Source organism: Rhinopithecus bieti, unplaced genomic scaffold, assembly GCF_001698545.2.
Source record: "Rhinopithecus bieti isolate Rb0 unplaced genomic scaffold, ASM169854v2 scaffold_10181, whole genome shotgun sequence".
NCBI lineage: Eukaryota > Metazoa > Chordata > Mammalia > Primates > Cercopithecidae > Rhinopithecus > Rhinopithecus bieti.
In genome coordinates this window covers 707,893-722,603 of record NW_016806624.1, presented here as the reverse complement: position 1 = coordinate 722,603, position 14,711 = coordinate 707,893, and the positions used below count along the sequence as shown (strand labels likewise).

Below are 14,711 nucleotides of genomic sequence, written 5' to 3'. Positions count from 1 at the left end.
GCAAGGTTTTAATGCCAAATATTTTAGTCTTTTGATAATTGTTTAGTAAGTAGTGGTAAGTAAAGCCTCAGTAAACAAGAAGTCACTTTGGTCAAAGTGTTATATTCCTTAACAATTACGAAATATTCTTTCAAATGAAAGATTCAGAATAAGTGAATACCCGAGTCCTTGGTTTATTGTATGCAGGTTGATTACTCTTTCAGATTATTTTTCTAAAATAGGTAAACAGTTTTTTCTGTCCTCAAGTTCTATCTGTAGAAAATATACCATTAAGAAGTATACATAAAAATTTTGGTATCTAACAATGGAGAGATTAGTAGAAATTGGAGCAGTAAAATAATATGAGCACAAATTCTTATACTGATTTCTTCACTTACGCTTATAACTTAGTTCATAACTATTAAGACCCACTACTTCGATTCCAGAAAGACTCTTTCAGAAACTTACAGGAAGAACATGCTCAACAGACCTGTGTAGGGAATTTATATTCTGAAGTTTTAAATCTGCTTAAACTTTTCCTTCTATTGATCAGCAGGATTCTTTATTTATTTTGTGCTACAAACTTGTGAAATAGATTATGCCAGATTGTGCTCCTGTAATGTATGCTCCTTTTTAAAAGTAGAACTTAAAGTTGGACATGAAAATGACTTTTCAATGTGACATTTACTGTTTCTTTCTAATTTTAGTTGTTTAGACTTACCTACCTAGCTTTATTCATTCCTAAAATTTAATCTAAATTTTGGTAATATTGCCACCAAGTGGTGATGATGCCTCATTCCTCAACAAATACAATTATTTTGCTTTGAGTGAAAACCATATTTGACTAATGAATTTTCCATTAATGCCAAAAAATCGGCAGACCTAAAACATACATTGTCCATGTCTTTTAAAAGCATGTTTTAAGTTATCAGGATATAATTTCATTCTTATTCATTAGTCCTTTTCATCCTTTATTATTTTAGGGAAGAATACAGCTGTCTTCTGCCCTGCTACCACTTTGTCAATTGAGAAGTATCCCAATGTTACATAAAAAGCCTTTCTCTTAGCAGTATTAGTTCATGAGCTATGGCTAAGTTTTGCAAGCCATTTTCTAAAATGGTCATTTAAAATGTTTCTTATGAAACAAGTTTACATTTAAAATTTAAAAGGCAGTAACAAAGTTTCACTTCACTTCTCGGCCTTTTGGCTAAGATCAAGTGTAGTATCTGTTCTCATAAGTAAATGTGGCCTATGTTGCAAATTCAAAACGTTATTTCTAAAATTTTGCTGTATCAAATAAACTATATCAAATTTGACAGGCATGTCAACCCATACCCATTTTGTTTTATTTTCTCTCAACTACAGCACAAATAATGACTTCTTAAATTGGTTACTAACTAACAATAATACTAGATAGATGGTTCAAGAAAGAGACTTTCAAGAATGATAGGACTTCTTAAAAATGATCTTAACATTTTATTGCTGTCTATACTTATCATATATGTAGTGCAAATAATGACTTCTGATGGTTATAAAGCATTCCTGAATTATAGACTAGGGCTATACACTTGACATACCTGCTTTATATAACCATACAGTAATATTTAGACCTAATACAGAAATTCAGAGCTATTAGGAAAATTCTAATATACTGTATTTAAAACAGCTGTCTTCTTAGTTTCCCAGGGGAGACTAGCACAGTCTTAACTAATGATTAGTGAAATAATACAACCACAACCACAAATAGTAATAGGAGCTTGAGGAAAATATTTCTTTAAAAAGGAATCACACACAAACACCTACTGTTATACATACATTATAATCAGGTGTAGGCACAATTTTTAAATTGTGTTCAGTTATATGCTAACAATGCATTACAAAGTTTAGCAAAATTGGTGAAAAGGGAAGCAAGTTCACCTTAGTGTTACACTTTTTTTTCTTCAGTTAACTAGTACAGTTCAAGTTCTCACAAGCAATACAACACCTTTTTTATTTTTCACAGTTATTGAAATCAGTCAAATATTAAATAATTTAATTCAGAAGTATTACTTATGCACACAAACTACACTTGTAACAGCATGACCTTTTACCTGAAAAATAAAGGATGAAATACTATATTTACTTATTTACATATTGACCATAACACTGATAGGCTTTTTTTTAATGCTTTGTTTTTTAAAAGTTGTATTGTTTTAAACAAAATAGATTTGAAAAGGCTGAACCAAAACAGTGCTACCAAAAAGTCACATCTTGTTACCAGACATCACTGTCCTTATAACAATTCAACTAATGAGATTTAAGATTTAACTTCATCCTAATGTATCAGAACATTTAAAAAAAAACACAAATTCTTAATGAACCTATTTAAATAAATCGTGCTTCCATAATGAGAGTATCCTTTAAAATGAAAACAGTAAAGAGCACACATTTTATTTACTCACAACACTGAATAATTAATTCAGTTTTTAATTAATTAATAATTAATTAATTAACAAGCCGTATATAAACTTTTTAAAGTTTTTTTCTTCCTTTAGGGACATTTTTCCTCTGGTAACTTTTCAAGGCCTTTTCATGAAGCAGCCTTAAGTTTTCATTGGTCAAAATAAACTGAACTTATTTGCGGAACAGTTTGAAGTAGAATAAGCATTTCCCCACTGTACTAACAACTTCTCTTAAAGCTTCGTTTTCTATTTAGGTCACTAGCTTTTTACATAAACGCCAACCCTGGTCTCGCTGGTAACTTACTACATTCTCTACCGATATAGCTCATTCCCAACCTATAGTCATTCCCACAAAGGATGCAGTATTATATTAGAAAGAAATATTACTTTAAATATGTTGAAAATAGAAGGACTAATTTAGAACTCTGACCTAGGTTCGGTCCTGAAAATGGGTCTTTCATAAATGAAGATCCAGTTACTTTCACAGTTTTATTACTGTTCAGTTTATTACTAATCTGACAAGCCTAATTAGGTAACACTTCTGTCTCACTGTGTTTTATACAAAATGCTGTAGGAGAAAGTTAATAAAACACTATATAAAATATTAATTTTCTATACCTTATAGTTCTTAGCATTAAAGGTGTTCTGTTAACTCTGAACATAAACATAAAGTAATCCTATTATCCAAAGATGTAGTTTGGATTCTATTTCATTAAGCAACTGTCATTTCTACTAGTAAATACTGCCAACATTCAGTGAAAAGGCAGGTTAAAAGAAGCTATACTTCACTTGCTTCACACAGAGGTCTCATTAGGCACTCAATTGGCTATTTTTTTTTCACTGAAAGAATAAACCTTCACTTACCCTTTCTCTGTGACTACCTCTTTCCCAGTACATTGGTCACATTATCTGAAAAACTTAAATAACAAATATACTTTTTAAAAGAATGTATATTCAATAAATTTCTATTTAATTCAATCTAATCTGCTCAGTTAGAAATTTAATTTTGCCACAAATTTTTTTAAAGCAATGTGCTGAATTCCCAATCCAATCCAAGATTCCTTTATATTTATATATATATATCCTAAATTACCATCTTTTGAGATGTATAATTTCTTAAAACATATTAGTTGCAAAGTTACTCTTAACCATAAAACTTCAGACAACTGCTGCATTTAAAATCAAGCAACATCCAATACTCCAGCAGCCACAAGTTGCCGTGAGAGCCAGTCCAACCCTTCATACAGTCCCATACCACTTCGAGCATCACAGCCCTGAATATACCAGCTACGGCCACAGCATAATTTATGGAGACTGAGTAGTTCAGTGATTTCTTCTACTGACAGTGCTCCAGCAACATCCTGAAAGATATACACATATTTTTTATCAGTCCATCCAAATTATTTGTTCTAACAGAAGCCTAAACAAAAAACATAGATTCATCTTTCAGTAATTATTCTGAGATTAATAAGAATAGAAAAAAATAGTTTGGTTTAACTAATTTATATGTGTGTGTATGTATATATTTTGTAAGGCTAGCTTAACAACGAAATCAATAAAGGCCTTGCAACCTAAATGGAAACATACTGCCTAAGTAATTTTTTTATCTTATGAGACAGAGTCTCACTCTGTCACCCAGGCTGGAGTGCAGTGACATGATCTTGGCTCACTGCAACCTCTGCCTCCTGGTTCAAGCGATTCTCCTGCTTTGGCATCCCAAGTAGCTGGGATTACAGGCACGTGCCACCATGCCCGGCTAATTTTTTTGTATTTTTAGTAGAGATGGGGTTTCACCATGTTAGCCAGGCTGGTCTCGAACTCCTGACCTCAAGTGATCCACCAACCTCAGCCTCCCAAAATGCAAGGATTACAGGCATGAGCCACCACGCCCGGCCTGCCTAAATGTAAGGCATCAACTTAAAAAAAAAAAAAATTAACACATGGAAACCTTAATAAATGGCTTATATATAGGGTTATATATTGAAGAGTTCACTACATTCCCACTCTGAACACCCATTGCCCCAACTTCCCAGGAGCAACCACCAGTAACAACATATTTTTCCAGAAAATTTCCATGCACACTCATGCAAATAGACACAAACAGGAACATAGTTTAGACTTTCTATAACTTAAAGAGTTTTTTGTTTTTTACGTAAACATGTTGAAGATGAGTATCTTTTCATTATCAGCACAGATGGTCTGCTCAGAATTCCCTTCCATTGTGTGGCTGCAACATAATTTAACCAGTCCTATACTGAATGTTCAGATTGAAGTTTTGTGCTTGTGTGCTATTATAAATCCATATATATACACACACGTACATAAGCATACATACACAAAAATAAGTTGACATACCTTTATGTATATTTGCAAAGTTATCTGTAGGATAACCTCTGGATATTTGTCTACCAGATACATAAAGGTAGAATTGCAAAGTAAAGGACTTTGATGAGTATTGCCAAATTGTCCTCCAAGAAAATGTCTCAGTTTAATAACCTACCAACAGTGGGAGGATGAGGCGGGCAGATCACTTGAGGTCAGGAGTTTGAGACCAGCCTGACCAACACGATGAAACCTCGAATCTATTAAAAATACAAAAATTAGCCGGGCGTGGTAGCAAGCACCTGTAATCCCAACTACTTGGGAGGCTGTGACAGGAGAATCGCTTGAACCAAGGAGGGGGAGGCTGCAGTGAGCAGAGGTTGTGCCACCGCACTCCAGCCTGGTGACAGAGCAAGACTCAATCTCAATAATAATAATAATAGTAATAGTGTATATAAGCCTGAGAATTACAAAACACTTTCATCTTTATCTGATGAGCACAAAATGGTATTTCACTGACTTATTTGCATGTCTTAAATATACCAGTTCTTAATAGTTTGCTTTTTTTTATTAAGGGGAAAATTCTTTATTCTTCATCCTACTCTTCCCCTCCCATGACATCTCCTCTGCTCCACTTCCACTCTCCTTCTACCTCTACTTAAAAGCATCTCATCCTCTTAGAAAGGCTCAAGGTCTAGGAATCTTCAGCTACTCCCAGTCCTTCATCCTCTCTATTCAGTCACCAGTTCTGCCTCAAAGTCTTTTCCATCTGCCTCCGCCTTTCTATTCATCAAAATCAGACTCTTGTTAATGCTCACTTGAATTATTTAAGCAACTTACTGCATCTCCCTGTCTCCAGTCCTTTGCTCTGATTCATTCTACCCCCAGAATTACAGTATTAAAACACTGCTATGATCTTATTACCCACTAATCCAACATTCTGATGACTCCTCTTTGCTCATAGAATAAAACCTAAATTTCTCAGTCTAGCCCTTTCAGACCTTTACAGCACAGCCTTGTCTGTTATTCTAAATTCTCTTCATCCTCTACCTGGACCTGACATATAGATCTGCTTGATATTCCCTAAACTAAAAACATTCATGCTATTATCTTCTCTATGATGTTCTTCCTTTCACATACTGACTCAGCCTCATCCATAATTTCAACTCAAATCCTACATTTTACAATCTTACAACATGCCACATTTAGAACTACTCTCCTAATTCCCATAACACTGTGTTACTGAAGTTACTTATCAGTTTTCTTTGTATTCAAATCTCATTTATGGGTTCATATGCATACACAAGAGTTTCTGGTGAGCATTAACTACCTTATTTCTATTTTGTATACTCCCAGGTACCCAGTATAGCATTTTCACATAGATTGTACTCAAAATACACAGAAGAAACTTTATAAGTATCTATGGAACTGACTGTCTTCTGAAATATTTCCAGTTACCTTATAACATGCACAAAACTACTAAAATAAATATTCCAATATAAAGATGCATTACCTGTTTGTTAGCAAAAATCAGGAGCAGAGCATCTCGGAGTTCTTTTTCTGTTAACAACTTTGCAAGTTCGCTGTGTGCTTCACTAATTCTGTCTCTATGACTGCTATCTACAACAAACACAACAGCTACCCAAAGAAACAAAAAACCCAAAATACTAATTAGTCACTTGCTAAAGTTCAGTAAATGAACCAAATATTTAATGATATAATTATTATGTTATGGTTAGAGTTTGTCTACCATCATTATTTTCACACAGAGTCTGCCTAGTATGGCAAAAAATTAACGATATGATTTCAAGTAGTTTACATAACTTCTCAGGTTTAGTCTCCCCATCTGTGAAAGGATTTACAACACTTGCTCTATCAAATACAAATTGGTCTGTATATCAAATAACATTTTTTACATAACAAATTTCAAAATAGGCCACATGATCCTCTACCTACTGATGCTACTCGTTCTTCGAATACTACTTTTGTAATATTTAGTCTTTGAATAAAAGACTAAAAGATAAAACCATCACCATTTTTATCTCTCCAAAGTATTATGTCTAAGTTAACTATCCCCAGACTTTTCAACCATTCCTCATATTCAAAATTTCATTTTTGCAGGGCACAGTGGCTCACAACTACAATCCCAGCACTTTGGGAGGCTGAGGTGAGAGGATCACTTGAGCCCAGGAGTTTGAGACCCCTGGGCAATATAGTGAGACCTTGTCTCTAACAAAAAAACAATTTAAAAATTAGCTGAATGTGGTGGCACACACCTGTAGTCCTAGCTACTTGGAAGGCTAAGGTGGGAAGACTGCTTGAGCCCAGGAGACAGAGGTGACAGTGAACTGCAATCATGCCACTGCACTCCTGCCTGGGCAACAAAGCAAGATTCTGTCTCAAAAACAAAATACATGTTTTCTATTAATTATGGCTCATACTAAATACCAAAAATCCCAAAGTAAAAATAATTGTTCAGTCTCTCATCTTGGTGGAAAGCAGGATAACATACAGAATAAGTGGCATGAGCGTAAACTCTATGTTGGGGTCTATGAGGCAAAAGTGTAGAATAAGACCCAAATGTGACGAAAACCTATGTAGAGTATACATATGATATAATACAGTTTGGTCAAAAGCAAGCCACTGTAAATTCTTCTGCAGGTAACAACTATTTGTGAAAGAAATGTGGGAGTGGGGCTATAGTGAGATTATAATGGGATAAATGTTGAGTTTAACTGAATTCAGCAGAATCATACAACATAAATTCAACTCTATACCACGACACTACCAGCAATCACACCCATATAATACTGATAATATACATTCTCTGTTAAGAGAAGCAAGAGTACTCTTAACTGACTATGTATCTAAGGTACATATGATTTTTATTCTGTAATAATGGTTTATCAGGAATAAACTAAAAGTACATATCGTAATCTTTCTACTTTCATTTTTAACAAGATAAGAAACTGGCCACCGGTACTTAAGTATACAGTCAAGGACTTAATCATAAGTATCAGCTTTGCTAGTTAAATCAGTACACTGAAAACTGTCATCCTAAAAATGTGAAAAATTAAATGTCATTTTTAACTCTCACCTTGAGTATTGAGGTAATAATGTTTCCACAATGGTCTTAATTTGTGTTTTCCACCTACATCCCAAATAGTGAATTTCAGATTTTTATATTCTACAGTTTCCACATTAAAACCTGTTTTTTAAAAAAAGTTACTTTTATACTATATTTATATTTACAATGAATGACACATCAAACACAGACAACCCCCCAGTTTATAACTGTGACTTATCAATTATCTATATGCAGCAATATCTACTGAAGCCTAATCAACCCCATTCCTACTCCTACATGGAGAATGTATACCTGTAACAGCTCCTAGCCCTCTAAACCTCCACCAAGGTCCTGAGGACCTTGGGATCCATGTACCTTCAAGTTCTGTTCCACTACTACCCCCACCCCACACCCTCAGCCAGGATCATCAATCCTCTATTCCTTCCAACTGTCCCACCAATACTCTGATTCTTCTTTTTATCCCCATCCACATTTCAATCCCCTAGCCATACAATCTTACATTTTTTTCTCTGAGATGCTGATATCTTAGAGCCAGAAAAGAGCCCACCATGACAGATCAGTATCAAATAAGACCCCAAGAACTTGGCTGTAAGCTAGGGTTTGTCTATTAACTGTCCTTTAAGGTAAAAACCAATATTCATACTTACCAATTGTTGGAATGGGCTGCATGAATTCATCCTGTTTTAACTTAAACAAGATAGTAGTTTTTCCAGCACCATCCAATCCTAATGTAACGACCCGAATTTCCATTTTTGGTCCAATGTGAACTCGATTATCCTATGATTTAAATATTTTTAAATATGTTTGACATGCAGTTAGGAAGTAATAGCATTTAGCACCTTTATTATTTCTACATCTCCTATTCATTCCTCAACCATTGCAATCTGAATTGTATTCCTCAAAATCCCATGATCTCAAGAAGATGAACTCCTTCTCTATGGCTAAATCTTTCCTTAGTAAAACTGACCACTTTGTCTTTGTATAACAGAATATAACACACCCACTTAATTTTCTCAGATTTTCTAACTCAAATGAATCCTCTTTAAATCTTATTTAAACATGTTTTTATGCTATACTAAAAAACTCACGATAGGGCTAAATTAATTAAAATGAAAAGTGCTGCTCAATTCCCAGAAATCTCTGCTATGAATCTGATGTATATTCCTACAGACACTTTCCCATGCACATACTGGCCAACATACACAAACAAAACAATTTTTTTTTAAAAAAAAGTATCACCCACACATTGAAACTAATGTGTTTCACTCAACAGTATATTATGGAATCCTTTCAATACATATGGACCAACCTTTTTCTTTTAATGGCTTCTTTACATTTCATAAACCATAATTTAAACCCCCAACTGATAGATTTTAGGTAATTTCTGGTTTTATGATATTACAAATAATGCTATATTGAACATTTTATATATTACTAGCTACATGATTTCTCTGCTTCACTTCTTTCATCTTATAAAAGGAAGATTAAAATAGCACAAAATTTACATAGGATTATTAAAAGGATTAATTTTTAAAAATACATACAAAAGTTCTTACAACAGTTCCCAAAATGTATGTGTTGTTTTTGCCTACTCCTTTGAGCACTCTTTGCTTGGCTTTTATGATACAAACTTTTCCTGGTTTGGTTTTATCCCATTTTTGGATGCTCCTTCTAATTTTTCTTTTATCTAGCTCTTAAATGTTGGTATTCTTGAAGGTCTGTATGAGGCCCCTTCTCATTCTACATATTTTCACTCTCTTCACGAGCTTTAATTACCATCTATATGATGGCTCCAAATCTATACTTAAGTCCAGTTATACACCTCAGAAATAAAACAATATACGGAATAGAACTACTTCTGTGAGAACTCTAGAGAATAGTTAAGAAGCTACAGCACCCAAGCCATAAAACCAAGAAGGCATTCCAGTGAAAGGGGTAATAAAATTTGGGGCATTCTGTGCACTCATCCCTGCCATTCCCCATATCTGACATAGTGAGGATGAGGTGCAACCAGGAGGAAACTACAAAATACTAGCAAACTGAATTCAACAGCACATTAGGCCAGGCGCAGTGGCTCACGCCTGTAATCCCAGCACTTTGGGAGGCTGAGGGGGGTGGATCACCTGAGGTCGAGAGTTCGAGACCAGCCTGACCAACATGGAGAAACCCTGTCTCTACTAAAAATACAAATTTACCCAGGCATGGTGGCGCATGCCTGTAATCCCAGCTACTCGGGAAGCTGAGGCAGGAGAATCACTTGAACCCAGAAGGCAGAGGTTGCAGTGAGCCAAGATCGCGCCACTGCACTCTAGCCTGGGCAACAAGAGCAAAACTCCGCCTCAAAAAAAATAAAAACAAAAAAACACACATTAAAGGGATTGTACACCATGACTAAATGGGCTTTATACCTGGAAGGCAAGAATTATTCCTCATCAATCAGTGTAATACACAGAATGAGAGGTAAAAAAAACACGTAATCATCTCAATAGTTGCAGAAAAAACATTTAACAAAATTCAATACTCTTTCACAATAAAAACATTTGACAAACTAGGAATAGAAGGAAACTGCCTCAGTGTAACATACACTATATATGAAATGCCCATAGCTAACATCATACTCAAAAAACTGAAAGCTTTTTCTCTAAGACGAAGAACAAGAAGATGCCTACAGAGTAATTAGGCAAGAAAAATAACAAAAGTCATCCAAATTGTAAAGGAAGATGTAAAATTTTATCTCTTCACAGATGATATGATCTTGTATGTAGAAAACCCTGAACAGTCCACACAAAAAGACCTATTAGAAAGAATAAATAAAGTCAACAAAGTTTCAGGATATAAAATCAACATGAATATCAGTTGCATTTCTATACATTAATGATAAAAATCCCAAAAGGAAATTAAGAAAACAATTCTACTTACAATCACATCAAAATTATACTTTCGGGGATAGTTCATGACTAAAGAAGTTTCTCTGAACATGTAGAGAAAAAAAAAGTTTAAGATACTTAGGAATAAACTCAACCAAGATGGTGAAAGACTTGGATATTATATTGGTGCAAAAGTAACTGTGGCTTTTGCCAATACTTTTAATGGCAAAAACCACAATTACTTTTGCACCAATGTAATATGTAGGCATATACCTAACCAAGAGGGTGAAAGACTTGTACACTAAAAACTACAAAACATTGCTAAAATAAATTAAGACATAAATAGACATTCCATGTCCATGGATTGAAAGACATAATATTAAGAAGTGAATACTACCCCAGGTAATTTATATAGATTCAATGCAATCCCTATCAAAATCCCAATCATGTTTTTTGCAGAGATAGAAAAAATTAAGCTAAAATTTATATTGAAGCTCAAGTGATCCTGAATAGCCAAAACAATTTTGAAAAAGAAAAAAGTTGGAGGACTCACAAGTCCTTACTTCGAAATATATCACAAAGCTAATATATTGTTCTGTTTTTGCACTGCTCTAAAGAAATACCTAAGACTGGGTAATTTATAAGAAAAGTTTAATTGGCTCACAGTTCCATAGGCTGTACAGGAAGCATGATGCTGGCATCCGTCTGGCTTCAGGGGAAGCCTCAGGAAACTCACAATCATCGTGGAAAGCAAAGAGGGAGTGACACATTTCACATGGCAGGAGCAGGAGCAAGAGGGTGGGGGAGGTGCCACACAGTTTTAAAAGATCAGATCTCATGAGAACTCACCTATTATGGCAAAGACAGTACCAAGGGGGATGATACTAAACCATTCATGAGAAACTGCCCCCATGATCCAATCACCTCCAACCAGGCCCCACTTCAACATTGGGGATTACAACTGGACATAAGATTTGGACAGGAACATAGATCCAAGCCATATCAGCTTCAATAATGAAAACTATGTGGTACTGGCATAAAGATGAGACATACAAACCAACAGAATAGAAGAGAGAGCCCAGAAATAAACCCTCAGGAATAGGGTCACATGATCTTCAACAAGGGTACCAGGACCACTCAATGAATAGACAGTCTCTTCAATAAATGATGCGGGGAAACTGGATAGCTACACGCAAAAGGATGTTGTGTATCTTACGCCACCTACAAAAATTAACTCAAAATGGATTAAAGCCATAAACTTAAGACCCCAAACCATAAAACTCCTAGAAGAAAAAACAGAGGAAAAGCCTCATGACATTACATTTGAGAATGACTTCATGGATATACCAAAAGCACAGTTTTAAAAAAAAAAAAAGCAAAACAAATGAGACCACATCAAATTTAAAATTTTGTGCATAAAATGACACAATTAACAGTGAAAAATCAACCTATGAAATGGGAGAAAGTATTTGAAAGTCACAGATCTGATAGGGAATTAATATCCTGAATATATAAAGAACTCCTACAATTAAACAACAAAAATAGTCAACTCAATCAAAAAGTGAGTGAAGGATTGAAATAGACATATTCAAGGCAATATACAGATGGCCAACAATTATATGAAAAGATGGTCAACAGCATTAGTCATCAGAGATATGGATATCAAAACAAATAAGGTATCATTTCAAACCAATCAGGATGGCTACTATCCAAAAACAGAAAATAACAAGTGTTGGTGAAAATGTGGAGAAATTGCATCCTGTGCACCACTGGTGGAATTGTAATATGGTGCAACCATTATGGAAAACAGTATGGTGTTTCCTCAAAAAATTAAAAACAGAACTACTATATGATCTACCAACTTCACTTCTGGGTATATATCCAAAAGACCATGAAAGCAGGGTCTTGAGGAGATATTTTTACACTCACGTGCACAGCAGCACTATTCCCAGTAAACCAAGAAGTAAAAGCAACTCAAGTTTCCATCAACAGATGAATGAACACATAAAATGTGGTATACACATTGTATTAGTCCATTTTCATGCTGCTGATAAAGACATACCCGAAACTGAGAAGAAAAAGAGGTTTAATTAGACTTATAGTTCCACATGGCTGGGGAGGCCTCAGAATCATGACAGGAGGCAAAAAGCACTTCTCACATGGCAGCGGCAAGAGAAAAATGAGGAAGAAGCAAAAGTGGAAACCCCTGATAAACCCGTAAGATCTCGTGAGACTTAATCACTATCACGAGAATAGCACAGGAAAGACCAGCTCCCGTGATTCAATTACCTCACCCTGGGTCCCTCCTACAAAACGTGGGGATTCTGGGAGATACAATTCAAGTTGAGATTTGGGTGGGGGCACAGCCGAAGCATATCATTCTGCCCCTGGCCCCTCCAAACCCTGCCCCTACAGCAAACTTCTGCCTAGGCATCTAGGTGTTTCCATGCATCTTCTGAAATCTAAGCAGAGGTTCCCAAACCTCAGTTCTTGATTTCTGTGCACCCACAGGCTCAACACTACACAAAAGCTGCCAAGGCTGGGGGATTCCACCGTCTGAAGCCACAGCCTGAGCTCTACGTTGGCCCCTTTCAGCCACAGCTGGAGTGGCTGGGACACAGGGCACCAAGTCCCTAGGCTGCACACAGCATGGGGACCCCGGGCCCAGCCCACGAAACTACCTTTTCCTCCTGGGCCTCCAGGCCTGTGATGGGACGTGCTGCCATGAAGGTCTCTGACATGGCCTGTAGACATTTTCCCTTTGGTCTTAGGTATTAACATTAGGTTCCTTGCTACTTACACAAATTTCTGCAGCCGCCTTGAATTTTTCCCCAGAAAATGGGTTTTTCTTTTCTATCGCACAATCAGGCTGCAAATTTTCCAAACTCTTATGCTCTGCTTCCCTTATAAAACTGAAGGCCTTTAACAGAACCCAAGTCACTTCTTGAATGCTTTGCTGCTTAGAAATTTCTTCTGCCAGATACCCTAAATCATCTCTCTCAAGTTCAAAGTTCCACAAATCTCTAGGCAAATGCCACCAGTCTCTTTGCTAAAACATAACAAGAGTCATCTTTGTTCCAGTTCCCAACAAGTTCCTAGTCTCCCTCTTAGAATACCTCAGCCTGGATTTCATTGTCCACATCATTATCAGTACTTTTGTCAAAGTCATTCAACGAGTCTCTAGAAGTTCCAAACTTTCCCACATTTTCCTGTCTTCTTCTTAGCCCTCCAAACTGTTCCAACCTCTACCTGTTACCCAAAGTTATTTGCACATTTTTGAGTATCCTTTCAGCAACGCCCCACTCTACTGGTACCAATTTACTGTATTAGTCCATTTTCACGCTGCCGATAGACGTACCCAAAACTGGGAACAAAAAGAGGTTTAATTGGACTTACAGTTCCACATGGCTGGGGAGGCCTCAGAATTGAGGGGGGCAAAAGGCACTTCTTACATGGTGGTGACAAGAGAAAAATGAGGAAGAAGCAAAAGCGGAAACCCCTAATAAGCCCATCAGAGTTCATGAGATTTATTCAATATCACAAGAATAGCACGGGAAAGACCGGCCTCCATTATTCAATTATCTCCCCCTCAGTCCCTCCCACAACATGTGGGAATCCTGGGAGATACAATTCAAGTTGAGATTTGGGTGGGGACACAGCCAAACCATATCACACATACAATGGAATATTACTCAGCCTTAAAATGGAAGAAAATCCTTTCACATGCTACGATATGGATGAATTTTGACAACAGGCCAAGTGGAATAAGCCAGCCACAAAAAGGCAAATACTCTATGATTCCACTTATATGAGGTATCTAGTCAAATTAATAAGGGAAAATACAATAGTAGTTACTAGGGACCAATGAGAGGGGGCAGAAGGGAATTGTTTAAAGGGTATAGTTTCAGTTTTACAAAATGAAAAATTTCTGGATATGTTTAACAATGTGAATATACTTAGCAGTACTGAACTGTACACTTTTAAATGGTTTAGATAGCAAATTTTTTATTATGT

At 35.9% G+C, this 14,711-nt stretch overlaps 1 protein-coding gene across 1 annotated transcript in view; it reads right to left on the bottom strand.

Moving 5' to 3' along the window:
- Positions 1-2,514: 2,514 nt before the first annotated feature.
- Positions 2,515-14,711, bottom strand: part of TRIM23 (tripartite motif containing 23) — a 34,555-nt gene continuing 22,358 nt past the window's right edge. Inside the window, exons 8-11 of the mRNA XM_017877109.1 lie at positions 8,478-8,607; positions 7,840-7,950; positions 6,256-6,380; positions 2,515-3,781 (exon numbers count right to left, since the gene is read on the bottom strand). Coding sequence (XP_017732598.1) covers positions 3,602-3,781; positions 6,256-6,380; positions 7,840-7,950; positions 8,478-8,607 — 546 coding nt within the window. The 3' untranslated portion in view covers positions 2,515-3,601. The remainder of the gene's footprint in view (positions 3,782-6,255; positions 6,381-7,839; positions 7,951-8,477; positions 8,608-14,711) is intronic.